General features: G+C 31.4%; 2 protein-coding genes across 4 annotated transcripts in view; one reads left to right on the top strand and one right to left on the bottom strand.

The window, feature by feature from the left end:
• Window positions 1-973: 973 nt before the first annotated feature.
• On the bottom strand, window positions 974-3,459 carry LOC127144161 (uncharacterized). Its single transcript, XM_051079730.1, has 5 exons — window positions 3,452-3,459; window positions 2,020-2,338; window positions 1,716-1,949; window positions 1,544-1,613; window positions 974-1,313 (listed from the first exon to the last, which is right to left on the bottom strand). Exons 1-5 carry the CDS (start codon window positions 3,457-3,459, stop codon window positions 1,267-1,269), a joined length of 678 nt encoding a protein of 225 aa, XP_050935687.1. The 3' UTR covers window positions 974-1,266.
• Window positions 3,460-10,084: 6,625 nt separating this feature from the next.
• Window positions 10,085-19,710, top strand: part of LOC103498253 (protein NAP1) — a 29,153-nt gene continuing 19,527 nt past the window's right edge. The window contains exons 1-12 of one of the 3 annotated variants that reach the window (XM_051080611.1): window positions 10,085-10,325; window positions 10,769-11,188; window positions 11,303-11,377; window positions 11,682-11,762; window positions 12,655-12,735; window positions 12,894-12,976; window positions 13,129-13,213; window positions 13,500-13,625; window positions 13,742-13,849; window positions 15,582-15,626; window positions 15,708-15,850; window positions 16,589-16,721. In XM_051080611.1, coding sequence (XP_050936568.1) covers window positions 10,778-11,188; window positions 11,303-11,377; window positions 11,682-11,762; window positions 12,655-12,735; window positions 12,894-12,976; window positions 13,129-13,213; window positions 13,500-13,625; window positions 13,742-13,849; window positions 15,582-15,626; window positions 15,708-15,850; window positions 16,589-16,721 — 1,371 coding nt within the window. In that variant the 5' untranslated portion in view covers window positions 10,085-10,325; window positions 10,769-10,777. Of the gene's footprint in view, window positions 10,326-10,768; window positions 11,189-11,302; window positions 11,378-11,681; window positions 11,763-12,644; window positions 12,736-12,893; window positions 12,977-13,128; window positions 13,214-13,499; window positions 13,626-13,741; window positions 13,850-15,581; window positions 15,627-15,707; window positions 15,851-16,588; window positions 16,722-19,710 lie in introns of those variants that run through there. The other 2 variants (XM_008460798.2, XM_008460799.2) reach the window with 2 other exon arrangements.

Genomic DNA, 19,710 nt, shown 5'->3' with positions numbered 1-19,710 from the left:
TGAGTACATTAATTTGGGGATGGAGACTTAAAGTCTTCGACACCAACCTGCATTAGGATACTAAATAGTGAATAGCAATAGCAGCAGCTTCTTTAAGTAAAGTATAATACAAGTTGCCTTGATTAGCAGCCTATTTTTAGATAAAAAGTAGGGAAGTTTAAATGTCAATTTGAGAAATAAAAGACAAATCTATGGTGCATCAATCATCAGTGTGTTTGAACATAGGGTTTTCATTTTTTAAAAAATAAAATATTATATGTTTAACCACTCTGAGTTAGCAATCTAATGATTAATAAAAGATATGGATGATGGAAATCATAATATGATTTTTTTGAATGAATTTTTCATCTCTTTTACTTTTTTTTCCCCAAAATGACAGTTTTTTAGAAAACTAAAGTTAATCATTCAATAATCATATGGATTTATAAACAGTAATTCAAATACATACAATAATACTAACTTGGACAAGTTATCTTTCTATTCCTTAAACTTTGGATCGTTACACTACAAGAAATTTGACCTTTAATGTCGATTTAAAACCGACATTAAAGGGCTTTAATGTCACTTGACAACCGACATTTTTGCGAGCGTTATTAAAGGCCTTTAATGTCGGTTGGACTTTAATGTCGGTTTAAAAACGACATTAAAGGCCTCTTTAAAGTCGGTTTAAAAACGACATTAAAGGTCTTTAATGTCGGTTTTCAACCGACATCTTTGATAGTGTTATTGAAGCCCTTTAATGTCGATTGGGCTATGATGTCGTTTTAAAACCGACATTAAAGAGGCCAATAATGTCAGTTTAAAACCGACATCAAAGGCTTGTTTTTGTCCATTTTTAGAAATTTATATTTATTTAATTGTTGTATTATTGTCCATTTTTTATAAAACCAACATTGAATCCAACAAGTGAAATTAACTACAAACTTGAAACTACAAGTCACATTCTGTAGGAAACCATATTATTCAAGTCTGATTCCACCAACAATGAAAATGCTATTAGCACTTGCACATAAATCCCATTCATATCTTAAAGCAACAATAAATCCCATTCATATCTTAAAGCACATAAATCCCATATTATTCAAGTCTGATTCCACCAACAATGAAAACACGCTTGTAAAATTAACTTCAACCAAACAGAATTATATAAATTCAAAGATCACGACATTTTAAAGGTCTCGAAAATGCTTCTTCAAACAATTATTAATATTGGAAACAGGCACCAAATGCAGCAAGGGCTTGACATTCCTCTTCCTGAACTGTAGCTCAAACCTTATCTAGAAACTTATCATCCTCCTCTAGTAGAAAATGATCTGGAAAAATATACAGTTATCTACATTCAATCAAGCACGACAAAAACAATTGTTATCTACATATAATATCGAAACGCTCAAAGAACACTATTGTACAAATATCTAAATGATATCAAATATCTAAATCAACCAAAAACACTCTAAATCTCTTTAGTGGTTATAGGTAAATGATATCATCAAAGAAATTAAAGATGTAAATGTTTTGAGAAGCAAAATCTATAAACACTTACCAACATACAAGACAGTTATGAAATTGCACCAGCTACTAATCACAGCACCAACCCACAAGCTTACTATGGCCTGGAAATACATTCATATTAAAGTATCCACAAAAAAGTTGTCCAGGTTAAGATGGTTGTCACAGACAGCTTTCTAGTAGAATCATAATCCAGAACTTTTTACCTTGAGGGCAATTTGACGAACTTGGCCATTTAAATCTAAGCTTCGTCCCAGAATCCTTTCCCAATACAACTGAACAATACCACCACAAATGTTGGTATCTCCGGCACCAGCAGCAACAGGTACACTTTGGCCACTCTCCACAGTGTCAGGGCCAGCTCCATCACCAGCTTCATCTGTTCCCATTTGACCTTCCGCGTCAAGAAGGTAATCATACATATTTTGCAATGCTTGCATCTGCCCAGAAAAATAATTCAATCGTATGCTCATAACACTCAAGGACAACCAGAGGATATTATCCACTCACCTTAAGACGAACATCAGAACCAGATGACAATGAAAGAAATATCAAGCATACCTCTTTTGAGAACATATGTGCAAGCTGATTCTTCGGACCCTTGAGAGCAAAAAAGGATCCAATGATGAAGCAACATCCAAGCGTAAAGCAGATGGCAAACTTTTGAGGCATCAGAACCATGACAGGAAGGAACATTGTAAACGCAATGAAAATAAAGAAAACCCCAGTTGCTAGAAACAAACTAAAATACATAAGGGCTTTTCCTGAGGGAACATTGCTAGTGGCAGATTGGAAGTTTCCAGGAAGTTCTCTCACTCCTTTAGAAACCCTGTACTCAAGCACGAAGGCCAAAGCAATCAGAATTTACATATCTTAAACAAGTGACTGATGTGAATAAATAACTACAAACAACGATGGGTAAAAAAGGAGGCAGCATAAAGGATAGCATCCTTCAATACATAAGTAGTCCCTTCAAGACGAAACCTACTGGTGATTCCTAGAAGTTTAAGAAGTATTGACCAGATGGCCTTAAAATCATTTTTTGCTTCAGCTGGTGTTATTTTCTTTGGAATGAAGTGAATCTGGAAGCTTTGCAGGCTGTAGCGTGAAGGACCTGGAGCCTGTTATACAATAACCTCGCTGATTATTCTCATATGTGGATTCAGGTGTTTATTGCCCAGTTTCTTACATGACAAAATACATTTCTAGTAGCAGGAAATTGATAATTTGGCTTTGGCAGCTTTAAAGTAACTTGATTGGTCGAAAATTATTTCATATTCTAAAGCTCCCAGACTAAGAAGGAAAATATGTGCCATTTCCAATGTATTTTGAAAACCAAGTCAAACACTTGGAGAATGAGTCCTCAAACTTCAAAAATCCCAAAAAAACTTAATATAATTCCTCAAACTGTTGAGAATATGTGGTCCGATTGCCTTAAGAGTGAACTAAGAAAAAATAAGAAGTGATAATGTACATCTATAAGATATAAATGGCAACATTTTCGTATAGGGGTGAAAAACTACTCGACAATCAGCTTAAGTGAATTGATAAATGAAATTGGATGAGAAACTAGAAAACAATGCAAAACAGTTTGAGCTATATTGAATGAAAATAAATAAAAGTGGACGAACTTTTTAAGCTTAAATTTTGTTGAGGATCCCATACAAATTATTATCCAACAATTTACCATCTACAAACAAATTAAACAACATACCAAAACGAAAGAAGCATCAAACAACGTATTATCTTTTTGGAGTTTCTATTTCTCATAAACTAACTTTGTTCTGCTTATTGCAACATCCCAGCTCATCCCACTCTATATGTGAGAAAAATTCTCAAACTGAGAAGTGGAGAAAGACATCAACACTCAATAAAGAAAAAGAAAAGGGTTGGACTTAAAACAATTCTCCATAATTCACTTGAAGATTTCGCCACTTGGTACCTGGCCATCTAAGTGTATCTAAACTTCAAAAAAACCTAAATTCATCAAAACGAAAAAAAATAAAATAAAAGCATCAGAAAAACATCAATTCTGAATAACCGCCAGCGATTATCATCATCATCCAAAACAGAGAGTTAACGAGTAAAAATTAAGAAATCTAACCTCTAACACCTTTCTCGAAACCTGAAAATGAAAAATCCGATGAGAACAACTCAAGAATCAAAGGAAATGCGAGATGAAATCCAAGCCACGAACAAGAAAGCCACCAACTAAATTCGTAAGAACAACGGATCTGAGATCTGGGCGGTCGGAAACAGATTTCAGGTGTATAGAAAGTAGAATCAGATCGGAATACGACGAGGGGCGGATTAGTTAGGACCGAATTTGCTTGATGTCCAGTTTTATGAGACGGTGAGACAGTATCGGCGAGACAGTATCGGGAGCGACGGTGATGAAGATGGAAGATGACTCATTGACGATGAGACAGTATCGGAGTAGTCGGAGCCATTGACGGCAGCGACGATGAGACAGTATCGGAATAGTCGGAGCCTCTGGAAGGCGGATTTCACGGCGGCGATGGTGAAGGTGGGGAATATGAAGGTTTTGACTGGAAGCCAAGGGGAGATTAGAAAGTGATGAGATTGAGAAAGGAGAAAAGAGTAAAGTCTAGGGTTTGGTAGAGAAGAAAGGAGAAAAGAGTAAAGTAAGAGAGAGAAAAATTCAACTTTTTACAAAATTAAAAAAATAAAAAAATAAAATAAAAAAGACCTTTAATGTCGGTTCTAAAAAACATGATGTTTAATATCGGTTTTAAACCGACATTAAAGATAAAGCTTTAATGTCGGTTTAAAACCGACATTAAACATCCGCCTTTTGAAAACCGACATTAAAGCTTATTTTTCATTTTTTCCACCCGACATTAAAGACCAGATTTCTTCTAGTGTTAAGTTCTTCCATCTAAAAAGTTTGGGCAATGCTAATAGTACAGTACAATCTTCTTACCAAAATTTTCTTGACTCCAAATTTTAACATTGCATTCGAACAACTTTGATAGAAGAAGGTTGAAGGAGAAGAGTGAGGGGTTTGTTATTATTATATGATTTGCATTTTTGTAACTGTGAATATCTTTCTTACTAACGTAATGAAAAGTGTTAATTCAAAACTAAACTAAACTATTTTTTTTTTATTGGAAATCTTAGCTTGATTATATGATTTTAAAACTTAAAGACAAAATTAACATATGTCAAGACCTCGAGAATAAAAAAATTTAGTCTTTTTTTTTTTCTTTTTCTTGTTAGTTTTACCTTTTAAACTCATTTAATCTCAATTATTACAAATAGAACTTTAAGTTTTAAAAAAGTGTTTTCCTAACCATTCCTCAACTTCACTAATTATAGATGAGATGGGTTAACTTTTGTTTTCTTACCAAAATTCCATACCAAGTTACCAACCCTACAATTGTTTCAATTAATGCCTACACACATAGCTCACTCATGTATATATATATACATATCAATCTACATTACTTGCTTGATCTAGAGACCATAGATTGGTGAAAAGGAATACTTTTAATAGCTTTGCTAATAAGAAACATGTTAAAGTGGAGAAATAAGGTGGGTTAAAACTTTCTATTATTAGACTAATGGAACATATTAGAAAGGTTTTTTTTTTTCCTTCAATGAAACAATATAATTACGTGTTAAACTAAGAATTTAGCTTAATGTTAACTTACATTACTTTTCTCTTTCGAAGTAAGAGATTTAATTCAAAAGAAATCATGTATTTAGATATTGTTTTAAATGTTGACATTTGGTTAGAATTCACTCTATATTGTTGTTTGAAATTTTATTTGAGATAAAAAGATCTGGAGAGGTTTTAAATTATAAACATATAAAGGCTATGTTTACTTAACTGAAATAAAACTTGGTATAATCCTAATGAAATTTTATATTATAAATGTAATTGATTTTTTTTTTTTTTTCGCATTTGCTTAAAATTATAAAATTTGTCAAATTTATTATTATCGTTACCTTTACATTTACTTATGCGGATTAAGTGATAACAATAATAGTAATAGTAAAGATATCAAAATTGATAATTTTTTCTCCGAAATAATAACAATAATGGTAGTAGTAACCGTAACTATAATGGTACAATATAACTTTCATACACAATTTATCATTTTGCATCTTTTTTTACAATTTTAGAGGTGGGTCTCATGTGTCAATACAAGATGCAAAAAGACAACACAAAAGTAATCAAATGAGACCCATTTTCTCATATTATCTTCGATTTATTACGTTTTAAGCTCGATTTATTAAGTTTTAAGCAGAAAAAAAAGTGACCTGACATATATAAGACCTAGGTATAAAAAAACCCCCAAAATTTAATCACATCACTCGTCAAGTTCAATTTAAAAAAAAAAGAACCATTTTTTTCCAATAATGCATGATTATTATATAATATTATTTAAATAATGTAATAAAAGATTATTCAAACTTATAATCTATGGCTTTCTTAAATATAGAAAAAATAAGTATAACTATTCGGGATAACAAAATTTTCTATATTACTTTGATAATTGAGATGGATGCTAATAAAAATTGATCAATCTTTGTTATAATAAAAACTTATAAAAGTTTATCATTAATAGATGTTGATAGTTAGAAGTTCATAAATAATAGAAACTAATATAAATCTATTAGTGATATTATTAGTAATAAAAATTGATATAGATCTACTATTGATACAAGTTTATAAAAGTTTATTTATATATATTTTTTAAATTTAGGTAAATAGTACTACGTAATTTTTTTTTTCAGATTATACCTATAAACTATTTATCAAATTGAAATTCATTGGTTTGCTATTACATGCTCTTCATTAACCAAATACTTCAAACTTTTTTTTAATAAAGCTATATAGAAAGATTTTTTTTGGTCACACTAAATCATGATCATGATCAATGGTGACTAATGTGTTTGAAATATTTTACAGATTATTATCACCATTAAAGTGTGAGAGATAACAATCATGGTAGCTTGATGTCCAAGGTAAGTATGTCTTCCACTTCCAAAGTTCCAACTCACCAATTTCATTCAAATTATTGAAGTAACCAAAAATAAAAGAAATTATATTTTTTTAGGACAACCATAATCCAAGACTTTTAAATTTTGTAGTCAAAAGTATATATTTAAATAAATAAATTAGGAAATTTTTCAAAAATAAATTATTTAAGTTAGAACCGAGTTGAAAAAAGTGTTGTTTGCTATTTAACATCTAACATTTTACACAATAAAATCAGCAATGCTTATGTGATTTTTTCTTCTTTTCGATGAAATTATTATTTTAGTTTAGGAACCTTTTAAGGTTTCAACTTTTAAAAATTGAATTTATGAACCTTTCAAAACCTTAGTATTACTTAGCTCTAAAGTTTGATAATATATTTACATGTTACTTTAATTTTTAGGAAGATTCTATTGTATATTATTATTTACTACTATTTAGTTAATTTTTTTAAAAAAAATTAACTTTCACTGCTTAAATTAAAAAGGTTGAGATTACGTTAAAATAAATAAATTTAGAGCTTTTCCAAAAATATAAAAATTTGAACAACTATTTATATTTTATATAACAAAATTATTAAAATACAAAATTTATTACATTTAATATGTATGTGAAACGTTTATAATTTTCTTAATTAATATTTTAACCAAAATGAATTTATTTTTTCTTAATAGGAACTCTTAATTAATTTATATTGTAAATTCAAATATAGTTTAATGAGATGAATCTTTACCATCCGGTTGAGGAATCAAATCTGGACTAGAAAAAGGTCAACCACAAAATTTTAATTTAATCACTTAAGAAAAATTAGAAGAAGAAGAAATGAAAATTAAATTGGGAGGAGCAGGTCATTCAAGAACGTGGATTCCACTAACTCTTCCAATTACAAAATATAAAAAGTTAAAAATAAAGGAAAAAAGACATTTCGAACCGGTGGAAGATATGAAGCGTAATCTAAATTATTGAAAATTAGAGAAGGGCTAATAAGTATGAACAATTCAAAAAAATATAAAAAATAATTTAAAAAAAAATTGTGAATAAAATGAGTTTTGTATTTCATATCAAATCAAAATAATGATTTTTTTAACATTACATTACACATTCATTCTTTTACGAATCTTCAAGCATCACTATTGCGTAAGAAATTTTTTGTATTAGTGGAATGTGAGCTACGATCCACTCTAAAGTTGCCAATAGCTGGATGAGGCTCAAAGTGAATTTAGGTGTATCTGGTTTAATTTAACAATCACATTAGCATCAAATAAACTGTAAGGTTGAATTCACATATTCCAAAGTTTGATAATACAAGCCTATCTTAAATAAGCTATATTTGATAATACAAGCCTATCTTAAATAAGCTATATTTATACTTTTATCAAAATTTAAATAAATAATTATATTAAGTATTTCTCAAATTAAATTGGAAAAATATTATAAATTACAAATTAAAATTATTTACAAAATATAGTAAAAATTTATATTTTATCCGTGTCTATATGAAATTTGTAAATATTTTGATTCGTTTTGTTATATTTGAAAAGTTTCGATCCATTTAAATTAGACAATTATTTATGGACCAAATAATAAATCATATTAAAATTTAATTTAAGAAAAAACATGTGTAAAATAAAATACATATTTCTAACCATGCCAAATTTGGAGGTTTCTAAGCAGGTAGAAGATCTGATAAAGCTTAATAATAAAATGCTCAAAGCCAACTAAAATTTAACCCAAGCAATTAGAAGTATACTGCACACTAATTGGAGTTATAGGCTCATAAGTCATAACTAATCAAACATAAGTAATCAGAAGTACACATATTTTTGTTTTACTTTTCTATTAATATATGGATATGCATGTGTAACGTTACAAGTGAGTTTTTTTTTTTCCTATCAAATCTAAATTAAAGTCATTAATTATATTATGATTTATCATTTCATTAAGGTAGAGAGAGAATACAATAAGTCATGACAATAAATAAAGGTAAGGTGTCTTTTATGGCACTATAGTTATAAAGAAGTGTGACCACATTAATTAATAATGACATTATGTCTATATATATGCATGGAAAATATATATTCATACTGAAATAAAAAGAACAAAAAATAAAGGAAATAAATAAATCGTTTGATAATATTATTAATTAAGATTGTATTTAGGGGACATAACTTGAAGTTGCGTAATGATCCATAGATAACAAATCAAACAAATGTATATATATATATATATATATATATATATAATTAGAGGATGACATTTTAAATCAAGATGTTACCTTGATCTATACTGCTATAGTGGTTTTCAATTCACACGTTGCTATATAGTTGAATCTAACCAAAGAAGCCAGAGAAAAAACTCGAAAAGAAAAGAAAAGAATAGAAGAAACAATTTTGCATTGTTTTATCGTAGTTGGAATTATAAACATTTAAAATAAATGCAACAAAAGTTGTCATTGAATGGTAATATAGAAAAAGAGGTTTAAGCTTTGACTTGTTAGAAAATCATTTTACCACGAAGTTAAATTAAATACCTATTTTCACTAAAATATTCTATAAATTTGGATTAGTTTATATATATATATATATATATATATATATATATATATATATGGGCATTTTCAAATACAAAATCAATAAACGTCACTTTTATTTTTACCACAAAATAAAAAAGGTAGCAAAAGAAAAGAAAAGAAAAAACACTGTTTTTAAATTTTTTTTGATCATGTTTATATTTTATAACTATTTTAAATATCATAAAATAAATTAAAATATTTATAATATTTAGTAAATTAGGATGAACCGTAGTAGATCATGATATACACAAACAAATAATAGTTTATACGGTAATATTTTACTATATTTATAAATATTTATAAATATTTTTATATTTTTTATTATTTTTTACTTATTTTTAGTTCAATTTTCATTTAATTATAGATTTGTACTTCTTTATTTTTTTTTTCAATTTAGTTCTTAAATTTTAAATTTTATGTTTTTAAACCTCAAATGTTTACTGAATACTAACATTTCGACTAAATCATATTAATTAAGTTTCATTATTTTCATATTAAAATTAATTTAGAGATATTTTTAAATATAATAAAATATATAGAAGTGTATTAATATTATTAATATTACTAAAAGATACAAATAGAAGTGTATCAAGATATTTAAGTATTTATGGTAGAATTTAAAATTTTACTATTTTTTATAAATATTTTTAATAATTTGTTATTTATAATAATTACTCATAAATTTAAAACTCCAACTAAAGGGAATATTGGATAAAATGTAAAAATGAAAAAAAAAAATGAACTCTGTAATTTCAACTCAATAGAACAAAATCTAAATGATAAAAATGTAATATCTTTCAACGTGGTGATTAAAATCAATTTTAACTCAGAGAAAAATATCTGATTAAATCTCTAAAATTATAATACTAAAAGATACTCGTGACAAAATTAAAATAAACTCAAAATTTTAAAAAGGACCTACGCTCGGACAAAAAAAAAAAAAAAGTGTAGAAAGAGGAGCATAAAGAAAGAAAGATTACTAAAAATGAAGAAAGGGGTGAAAACTGAAAATGGAAGAGTTGAGAGAGGACTAAGTTAGAGATTCACATTTTTAGCTCAATACAATCTCTCAACAACGAAGAGAAAAAAGGAACACATTCTTCTTCTTCTTCTTCTTCTTCTTCTTCAACTCACTTCAATTTACCAACTACGCTTTCAACCCTCTTCCTCATTTTCCATTCACCTCTTGGATCTGACCTCACCTCACCTTCATTCTCACTTCAACTTCTTAACAAGGTATTTATTTCTCTGTTTTGCTCTTCCCTTCTCCCCTCTCATTCTAATTTTGTTGTTTCAATCGCAGGAGATTTATATGATTGTTGATTCTGTTTTTTCTTTTTTCTTTTCCCAATTTAATTCCACCTGTGTACGATTGTTGTACCCTTTTAACTGTTCTCATGGAATTCAACATTCAGCTTCTCAATTATTGAATGAAGCTTCTGTCCTAAACAACAACATTTTGGTTTTACTTTTACACAAGGGTAGGATGTTTAATTGCTTAGCTTCAATTTTCTACTATTGACTCTTGGAGCTGGAATAAACAACACTAACCAATTAGTCTCTTTTTTCTTTCATCATTTATCTCTTCTAGTGTTCACAGAATGTGTGTTGAATTGTGTTGTTCTTCTACTTAATATTCGGTTTTCAACTACCCCATACTCAACTTGCACATTTTCTAGGATTGAAGAATGGCGAAATCAAGACAACGCTATTCAGTTCAGGATCCATCTCTATCACCCACCAATACTAGAACAAGGGAGGATGACCAATCCAGATGGACCGAGTACTTGGGGCCAGATATGACTTCTCCAGTTGCAGCTCGGAATACTAGAAATACTGGTCATGATGGTCAGAACCCCATTTCAGTTGGCTCCCTTAAGGGTTTGAATGTTCAGTGGGTGTACCAGCTTATTGAAGTTGCCGAAGGTCTTATGGCTAAAATATATAGGCTGAATCAAATCTTAGACTATCCTGATCCAGTTGCTCATGTATTTTCTGAAGCATTTTGGAAAGCAGGAGTTTTCCCCAACCATCCACGGATTTGCATATTGCTCTCTAAAAAATTCCCCGAGCATTTTAGCAAATTACAACTTGAGCGTGTAAGATTTCATTTGTATTTGTCCTTTTCCGTTGGACACATTTGTTTTGTATCAGTCATTTTTATTTGTACACCACTAATTAACTTGAGACGCTGTTGGAAAATATTGTCTCAGGTTGATAAAATTGCTCTAGATGCTATCAATGATAGTGCAGAACTTTATATTCAGAGTCTGGAACCGTGGGTTCAGGTAGGATTTGGTAGATCTTTAACCAGCTTTCATCTGATATTAGCACGTTCAAATTATTTTACTGGTAGCTTTGTTTGCTTATGTCAGAATCTAGATGTTTTTCTCCAAGAAAGTTTGCATGTAGATTTTCTTACAAACTCTTTAGACTCTCAACACTCGTTACTTCACAATATATAACCACAATCTAAGATAGAGTTTACAAGTTGGTTGCTATGTGATTTCAGATTTATACTTTTCTTTTCATCAATTAGATTTCAAGCATATATATAGCATAATTTGTAACAGTTTCCTTTTTCTTTAACAGCTGCTGCTTGATTTGATGGCATTTCGAGAGCAGGCTCTGCGACTTATTCTGGATATTAGTAGTACAGTCATAACTTTATTGGTGAGTCTTAAAGATAGTCATGTTAAAATGTAGGCGATGTTCACTGGGCAGAATGATATTTATGGATGTAAAATTCAGTTTGTAAATTTTATTATTTTTGCTTTAAAAGGAATAACCCTGAATGGAACCAACAAACACATGTAGTAGAGGGCTCTTTTATAGTTTCACTTGTTGAACATTCCAGAAAGAAGGGGTAAAGAAGAAAAAAAGAAAAAACTATGGGACCTAGTCCTAACCTTTTCCTTTAATGGAATTAGGCTTTCTTTTCCAGATCATCACAGGCCAAATTATGAGATGGCTTTCTGAGTCTCCTGCTGTGGCCTCCCTAAGGAAGTTCCTCATCACTTTTTCTGGAACTTAGCCACCCTTATGGGAATCTTAGAAATAAACAAAATAGACTAGAAAAATAACCAGAACTTTACGTTTAGGTTCAATACCCCTGTTCTTTTGAAATCTTCAATATTTATTTTGATCTTTCATAAAGGCTTAAAAAATCCCATTAGAGTTGAATTTGTTAGAATGTTGCACAAAAATTGGGAAATAGGACTTGACACGACCACACTGTTCCAAGTCACTGCCACGCCTGCCAGGTCCCCATTTTTTCCATTGGATTCCTACTTCAAGAATAACTTTGAAACAATTATGAAAAATCAAGGATAATATTCCAACTTTTGAAAGAGTAGATATTTTTGAAATAATTGTCAGGCTTTGGCTTTAGTCTCATCCATATAATGTTGATATCACGGAGTGAGTAAATAAAACTTGATACTTGTAGTGTCACCACTTCTTTTTTTTATTTTTTTTATCATACTTTCCGGTGTATTTATTGTTTGGATAATAGTGGCAATGATTCTGTATGTTATCTCTAATAACTTGTGACAGTATTTTGCAGCCCCATCAAAATTCAGTGATTCTGCATGCTTTTATGGATCTATTTTGTTCCTTCGTCCGTGTTAACTTGTTTGCTCATAAGGCAAGTCAGCTACAAGGTTTTCTTGTTTTAGTATTTTCCCTGTGTTTCAATTTCATTAATCGAAGAGGTTATCAACTATACATGCTGTCAACATCCGTACTTTCATCGATATGTTATAATGTTGATTTTCAATTTTGCTGATAATGGTTTTGTGACAGTTGCCGAGGAAAATGATGCTTCAGATTTATAATCTATTGCACGCCATGACAAGAAATGATCGAGACTGTGATTTTTATCATCGGTATGAGGCATAGTTATTCCTTAAGTCCTACCTCAGCCTGTCACTGTTTGTAATAACTATACTTATTTTCATCATGACCTCTAACTTTCACAGTTTCAAATACTCAGACTAACAAATTATTCGTTTTATGTTTTCTTTATCCTGAGTTACAGGCTGGTTCAATTCATTGACTCATATGATCCACCTCTGAAAGGACTACAAGAGGATCTAAATTTTGTCAGTCCACGCATTGGAGAGGTTAATCTCACTTTTATTTAAACAAAGCAACGAAATGGCCCTTCTTTTCTGGGTATAATGGGAAACAGAAATTATATGTTAAATTATAATTTTTAAGTTTGGTCCATTTAACAATTGTGTATAAGGGTCATGGATTTGGAGCCTGGTAGGTCTGAAATCTCTTACTGTCGTGTCTAATATATTGTTGAACTTCCAATTATATTTAATGGGTCTCAAAAATCCTATTGTCTTATCTATTCATGATTTATGAAAAACCTTTAAAAGTTAAGAGTGGGTGCCATTTCAGGTCTTAGAGGCAGTGGGTCCTATTATTTTTCTGTCAACAGATACAAGAAAACTTAGAAATGAAGGATTTTTAAGCCCATATCACCCTCGATACCCTGACATACTTACGAACTCTGCCCATCCAATGGTAAATCTCTCTTTTGATGATCTTTCTATTTCTTACTACTGCTAGTTAGAAACCTCTTGAAGTAGTTTTTTGTTTATTGTTTACTTTTCTAAGCTATTCCACCACTTCCTGTGTAGAGAGCTCAAGATCTTGCAAATGTCACCTCCTACCGGGAGTGGGTATTGTTGGGGTATCTTGTTTGCCCTGATGAGCTGCTTCGTGTAACCAGCATTGACATTGCTCTGGTACTTGCCTCTATATTATGAGTCCTTTCCTTTATTGCTAAATTTTTCATGTGGACTAAAAATATATTCATGTCCTACTCCTATCTATCCTACTATTTTTGTATCTCTGGAAATGTGAGTTTACTAGATCGGTCAGAGAACATCTCTTTTAGACGTTTGAGATCTCTCTTACTCGACATAGGGACATGAGTGATTTGATCGGAGAGTTCCTCCTTCATCCCCCTTTTGTGAGAAGGATCTTTTTTTGTGGCCTATTGGGGTGCTTTCTATTTTGTGGGATCTTTGGGGTAAGCATAAGAATAGAATGTTTAGAGGGGTGGAAAGGAATCCTTTTGATGTTTGGGGCCCCTCATAGATTCCATGTTTACCTTTGGATTTCAATTTTGAAGACCTTTTGTAGCTACTCGATAGACACTATCTGGTATAGTTGGAGCTCCTTTTTTTTGTTGAGCATGTGTTTTTGTATGCACTTTTATGCCTTTATTTTTCTCTCAACGAAAGTGGTTTTTTCCATTAAAAAAGAAAAAAATAAAATAAAAGAAAAAAAAATATGAATGATATTTTTACTTTTATTTCAAAAAGAGCTAACGTTCCAGAAGTCCCTAGGTAGACATCACTTTGTTTCTAGGAAAAAGAACTTTTTCATTATACAGTCTCAGAATTTGAGTCCATATGATCGTTGCTGAAGTCTTTGTGAAACGGTCGAAAAGTGTTCTGTTTCCATATCTTCATATCTCGGGCTACTTTTACCATTATTAGACAAACTATTGACTCTATTTGTGGCCAAGATAGCAGTTCATGGGTGGTGACGGAGTCTTGGAAAAACAAAGGAAGAGGTTGGTTTCCAACTACTCCACAAAAAGGCCACAATAACGAGGTAGGTTTGGAGTTTTGGATTCTTTGGAATGGTGGGTGTGGGGTTGTATTTCTAGTCTTAGATCTTTTTGTTGTTCTTGATGGGAAACCAAAAGGAGTTTGGTATCTCAAAAAGGAAAATTTATTGTAGGAGGCCACTAATTTCGCTGACTTGCAATACCAGTTGAATATGGATTCAGAAATTTACTTGTTCCTAATAATCACTCGATATAACTTTAAGGTTCTTTTACAGTTTCTCTCTCATACATCTAATAAAGCGAAAGTGTCTGCCACGTTATGGCCTCCTCAAACAATTTCTTCTAGAAAAGGAATTCACTTTTGTTAGAGGTAGACGAAAGCAAATGAAATGATGGTCAAACTTTCTGCAGCGATTCAGTGTTGGAATTTCTTGTCTTAATGGCATCCTAGTCAAACTTTCTGCAGCGATTCAGTGTTGGAATTTCTTGTCTTAATGGCATCCTATTCTTTGCTTTATATGTAACAGTAAAAAAGCCTAAGCATTCTGGTGGAGTTCTTCAACCTGTGTAAAGATGTCCGTTTTCTGATTATTCTGATGTATTGTTGAGTTTCAAATATTTCAGCACATTGTTTGTTGGCTTCTTGGTACTAGCTACTTGGAGAAATTTTCGCCATCTTCTTAGTATAGTTTCGGTCATCCCTCCCTTCTGTTACTTGCCTTTTTCCTTCTCTACAGAATTATTGACTTTCGCGGGCTGAGTGTAAACTTTCTTATTTCTTTCTTGTTTTACTAAATCTTTCTCACTATTTCAATGAAAAAGAGAAACTCAACATCATATATTTATCAATAATTTCTTTTGGGTTATCTTCTCTCTCATCGTCGATCTTGACATTTCAGGTTGTACTAAAGGAAAACTTAATTCTTTCATTATTCCGAGATGAGGTAAGAGAATAAACCTTAGAAGCCCTTATTTGACTTTTTTTTATTCATTTGTGGTCTCATTGTTGTTCAACTGACATGTAGTTCATACATCTACATGAGGATTATCAATTATATGTTTTGCCAAGAGTATTAGAATCAAAGAAGATGGCCAAATCTGGGCGTACAAAGCAGAAAGAAGCCGATCTGGAGTATAGTGTTGCCAAACAGGTTGAAAAAATGATCAGGTATAAAGAAAGTCTTATATATATATATATATATTTTTTTTTTCTGTTTCATTTCACTATATAATCATCCTTTCATTTCATTTTCTAAATTTCTATCACCAGTACATTAGAATCATGTTGGTTGGACAGATGTCATTATCAATCAATACCAGTTTTCCTTTTTAAGAAAATGCTTTTCTATATCCAATCATGTGTATTAACTGTGCTCTGCAGAGCACATTACGTACATGATAACTTGTTAAGAAGTTCAAGCAAAGTTTCTTGGAGGGTTGTAGTAGAATTCCCTTATTATCTGGTATCATCGTATTGATCAGTAAGCAAACATCAGCCGCATGTTGAATAATGTGGTTCGCTTGATGGCTCTGGATAGGAAATGGGTAGTAATGGTTAGCATAGTAAACTGTGCAAGGTTGTGTAGAAGTTAATGTTAGGTAATCTATTTGTATGCATTTTATAGGTTTAGTTCATCTGAGTGTTTTGTTTGATCAATAGTAAGCCTTTGTGAGGTAGGTTTGAAAAAAATAGTTGGAGGTCCATCCTTGATGTTAAATCTGTAAACCTTAATTTAAAAAAATGCTTTAGTTATACTGAAAAATTCTTCTGATCTTGTCTTCATGAATTCCTCGATGAGTTTTGGCCTGCCTGATTGTGTGTGTATTTTCTCCTTTTACCCCTCTTTTCATGTTTGTGGCAAAATCATCATGAAGCTGATGATGCAATAATTCGTTGTGATTACAGCGAGATCCAGGAACAGGCAATAGTGTCTTGTGGTGCCATACATCATGAGAGAAGAATATTTCTCAAGCAGGAGATTGGAAGAATGGTGATATTCTTTACTGATCAACCGAGTTTATTGGCCCCCAATATTCAGGTATGCTTCTTACACTATCTCACAATCAAATGAACTATACCATAAAAACATCTATAACAAGAGGGTTTTTTTTTCCTTCCTTGAAAGATTCTTCTATTCCTTTCTTGCCACATGTCCACCCGAATGCTCTATTAAAATTCTCCCAAATAAGTTTCTGTTTTTTATTTTTTACTTTTTTCATTTTTCATTTATTATTATTTTTTCTCCCTTTTGGAAGGGGTGCTCTCCAAGGTTATGGAAAAAAAAGTCTTTACATCTTCGAGAATAGCTATAGGCCAATTAAAAGATGAAATGTGAGATAGTTCCTAAAGGTACTGGCAAATGTACTTGATACCATAAGGTGGATCTGTCATTTAGAATGTGTGAATTTTTCCCCTGTTTTCTTAATAAGAATCTAAATTATGATATTAAAGAAGCAAGATTATGTTGGGAGATCAGATGATATTTGGGTTTTATTCCTTTCAGCGTCCTTTTTAGTCTGAGAAGCACAGGTATGAGATATGGATACAATACAACATGGACATGACAACATCTCATTTTTTCTAAAATTTATGACATCGACAAGGATACAAGGACACATTTATTAAAATATACATTGTTTAAAATAGATATCACTTTTGTATGGGAAGGAAATTCGAAGTTAATGAATGTATATGCATTTATATGTTAAATCATTCTTATCAAATATATATATGCTAAAGAAATCATTTGATGCATTTTGCTTTACAAATTGGTTATTTTTATCGTATGTGCCTATTTATTGTACTTAACAAGTGTTCGATGCATGTTTACAAATCTTGGACCTACTTTGACTTTGTAAAACTAGTGTCTGACTCATCTATTGCACTAACAAGTAGGGGTGAGCAGCGAGTGGTTGGGGTCGGTTTTCCGACCAAATTGCCCCCGAACCGACCACAAGTCGCTACATATGTTGCAAAACCGGCTTCAGCCGCTGCTTCCAACAAAACCGGCTGGTTCGACAGGCGGTCGGTTTTTGTCGGTTTTTGTTTTTTCCTTTTTTCCTCCTCCTTCTTCCTTTTTTCCTTTCTATGTTTCTTACTTTCTTTTCTTTTCCTCCCTTTCTTTTTTCTTTTCTTTTTTTCATTTTTCTGAAATGTGAAATATATAGATTCAATTTCTTTTTTCCTTTGGGCTTTGGATTTCCTTTTACAAATATTATGGATTGGGGTTTATGGTTGGAGCAAAATTTTCTTTGATAGACGATTTTAAAAATGAAGAATTGCATTATCTTGTTTTAATTCTCTTTTAAAACCTAAACTTATATTATATAATATATTATATATATAAAAAATACATGGGTTGGTTCAGACCGACCATATCAACCAAACCGATCGTCCGACAACTTGGGTTTTGAGTTTCTAGAACCGAAACCTGATTGCCGATTGTACTATCCGACCGCCCGACCTCGGTTCGTTCGATTTTGGTTGTTCGTTTCGGTTTTTTCGATCCACCATGCTCACTCCTACTAACAAGTGTTTGATATGTGTCCAACAAATGTTGGAGTCTCTAAGTGTCCAACACGTGTTGAACACAGAATCGGTAGTCAAACTAAAGTGTTCATGCTTCCTAGTTTTTAATACTTGGTTTGTTCTTAATTTTCTATATAAACAGAGAATTTCTCTTCTGTATTCCATAACTATTGATTCACAATAAAGGACTTGTGTTTTGATTCTTGGAGAAACTCTCAAAGTGATCACTTGGATCAACACTGGTTGCTGCTGGGGAAGACTAGAAAACTCTTGTTGATACCGATTAGGTGCTCAGAAGAGAGAGCTTTGTGTGCTTTGCTTGTTAGTTCACAAAACAACTATTGATTCCTTTAAGAGTACCCTTGATGTAATTCAAAGTTGGGTAATTTCCTCAAAATGAATTCTCTGCCATGAATGGCTAAGGGATGGGGTATTTATTGAGGGGATTTGAAAGTTTGTTACAAGGTAGTTATAGGAAAGTTGTTACAAAACAGTTACGGTGTTTAACTAACAGTTAACTAATCAGAATAGCTGTTAGTTTTAACTGTTTTAACTATCTTTATTCTACTTATACTCTACTTATTACATCAACCCTTTTCAAGAACAATAAAGGGGAAGGAATTTCCAAAAGATTGAGAATGGAGTACTATAACCTGAGAAGAAGCTTCTTATGATTATAGACCATGACCAAGGAAGGCAGAAGCCTCTTCAAGATGGACCAAGACTGGATGCCAAACTTTGCACCAACTCTTGCAATATAGAGAAAATCAATGAGGAAAAAGGCCTCAAACATACTTTGCAAATTTAGGGATTGTTTATTTTTTTTTAAACGGAGACAAGCCTCTTTATTAATAATGGAAAATGAGACTAATGCTCAAAGTACAAGAGAATTATACTAAAAGCAAAATAATAAAAGACAAAAACTACTAAACAAACTGCCCAAAGATGATCTCAACCAATACAAGAGAAAAAAAAGACCAAAACAAACATTCACAAAGAAAAAGCTAAAAAGGTGAAATCCAATAGAAAAATGAAGCTAAAACAGAACCAAAACGAAGAGATGTGAATACAAAGCATAACGAAATAACTCTCTCAAAAGGAAACATTCGAATTAGAGACTAGCAAGAAAATGCAGCCAGCGATCTCAAAGCTATCATGCCAAAGTAGTCCAAAACCTAGAAGAGGCATGAAGAAATCTTTTGAAATATCAGAACCTGCAAAAGGTTGTACTTCCTTTTGCAACACCTCAACACCCCATGTTGAATCTTCAAAGACAAAGATTGATGATCCAATTGAAAACACATCCCCCATGTGTGTAGAAGTATTAAATGTATTCACCAAAATATTTCTCCCGTAAGCCACTCTAATAGATTCTAGCACCTTTTTCGACCATAACACGATTCATGATGAACAAGATAATCTTAGGGAATAGGCTTTAGAAATATTAGAAGAGCAGCCATAGTTTCTTCAACGAAGACTTCCAAAGATGAGTTGCATGA

Source organism: Cucumis melo, chromosome 12, assembly GCF_025177605.1.
Source record: "Cucumis melo cultivar AY chromosome 12, USDA_Cmelo_AY_1.0, whole genome shotgun sequence".
In the NCBI taxonomy this organism is placed as follows: domain Eukaryota; kingdom Viridiplantae; phylum Streptophyta; class Magnoliopsida; order Cucurbitales; family Cucurbitaceae; genus Cucumis; species Cucumis melo.
Note: the sequence above shows the minus strand (reverse complement) of the source record. Positions and strands in the feature narration are given on the sequence as shown.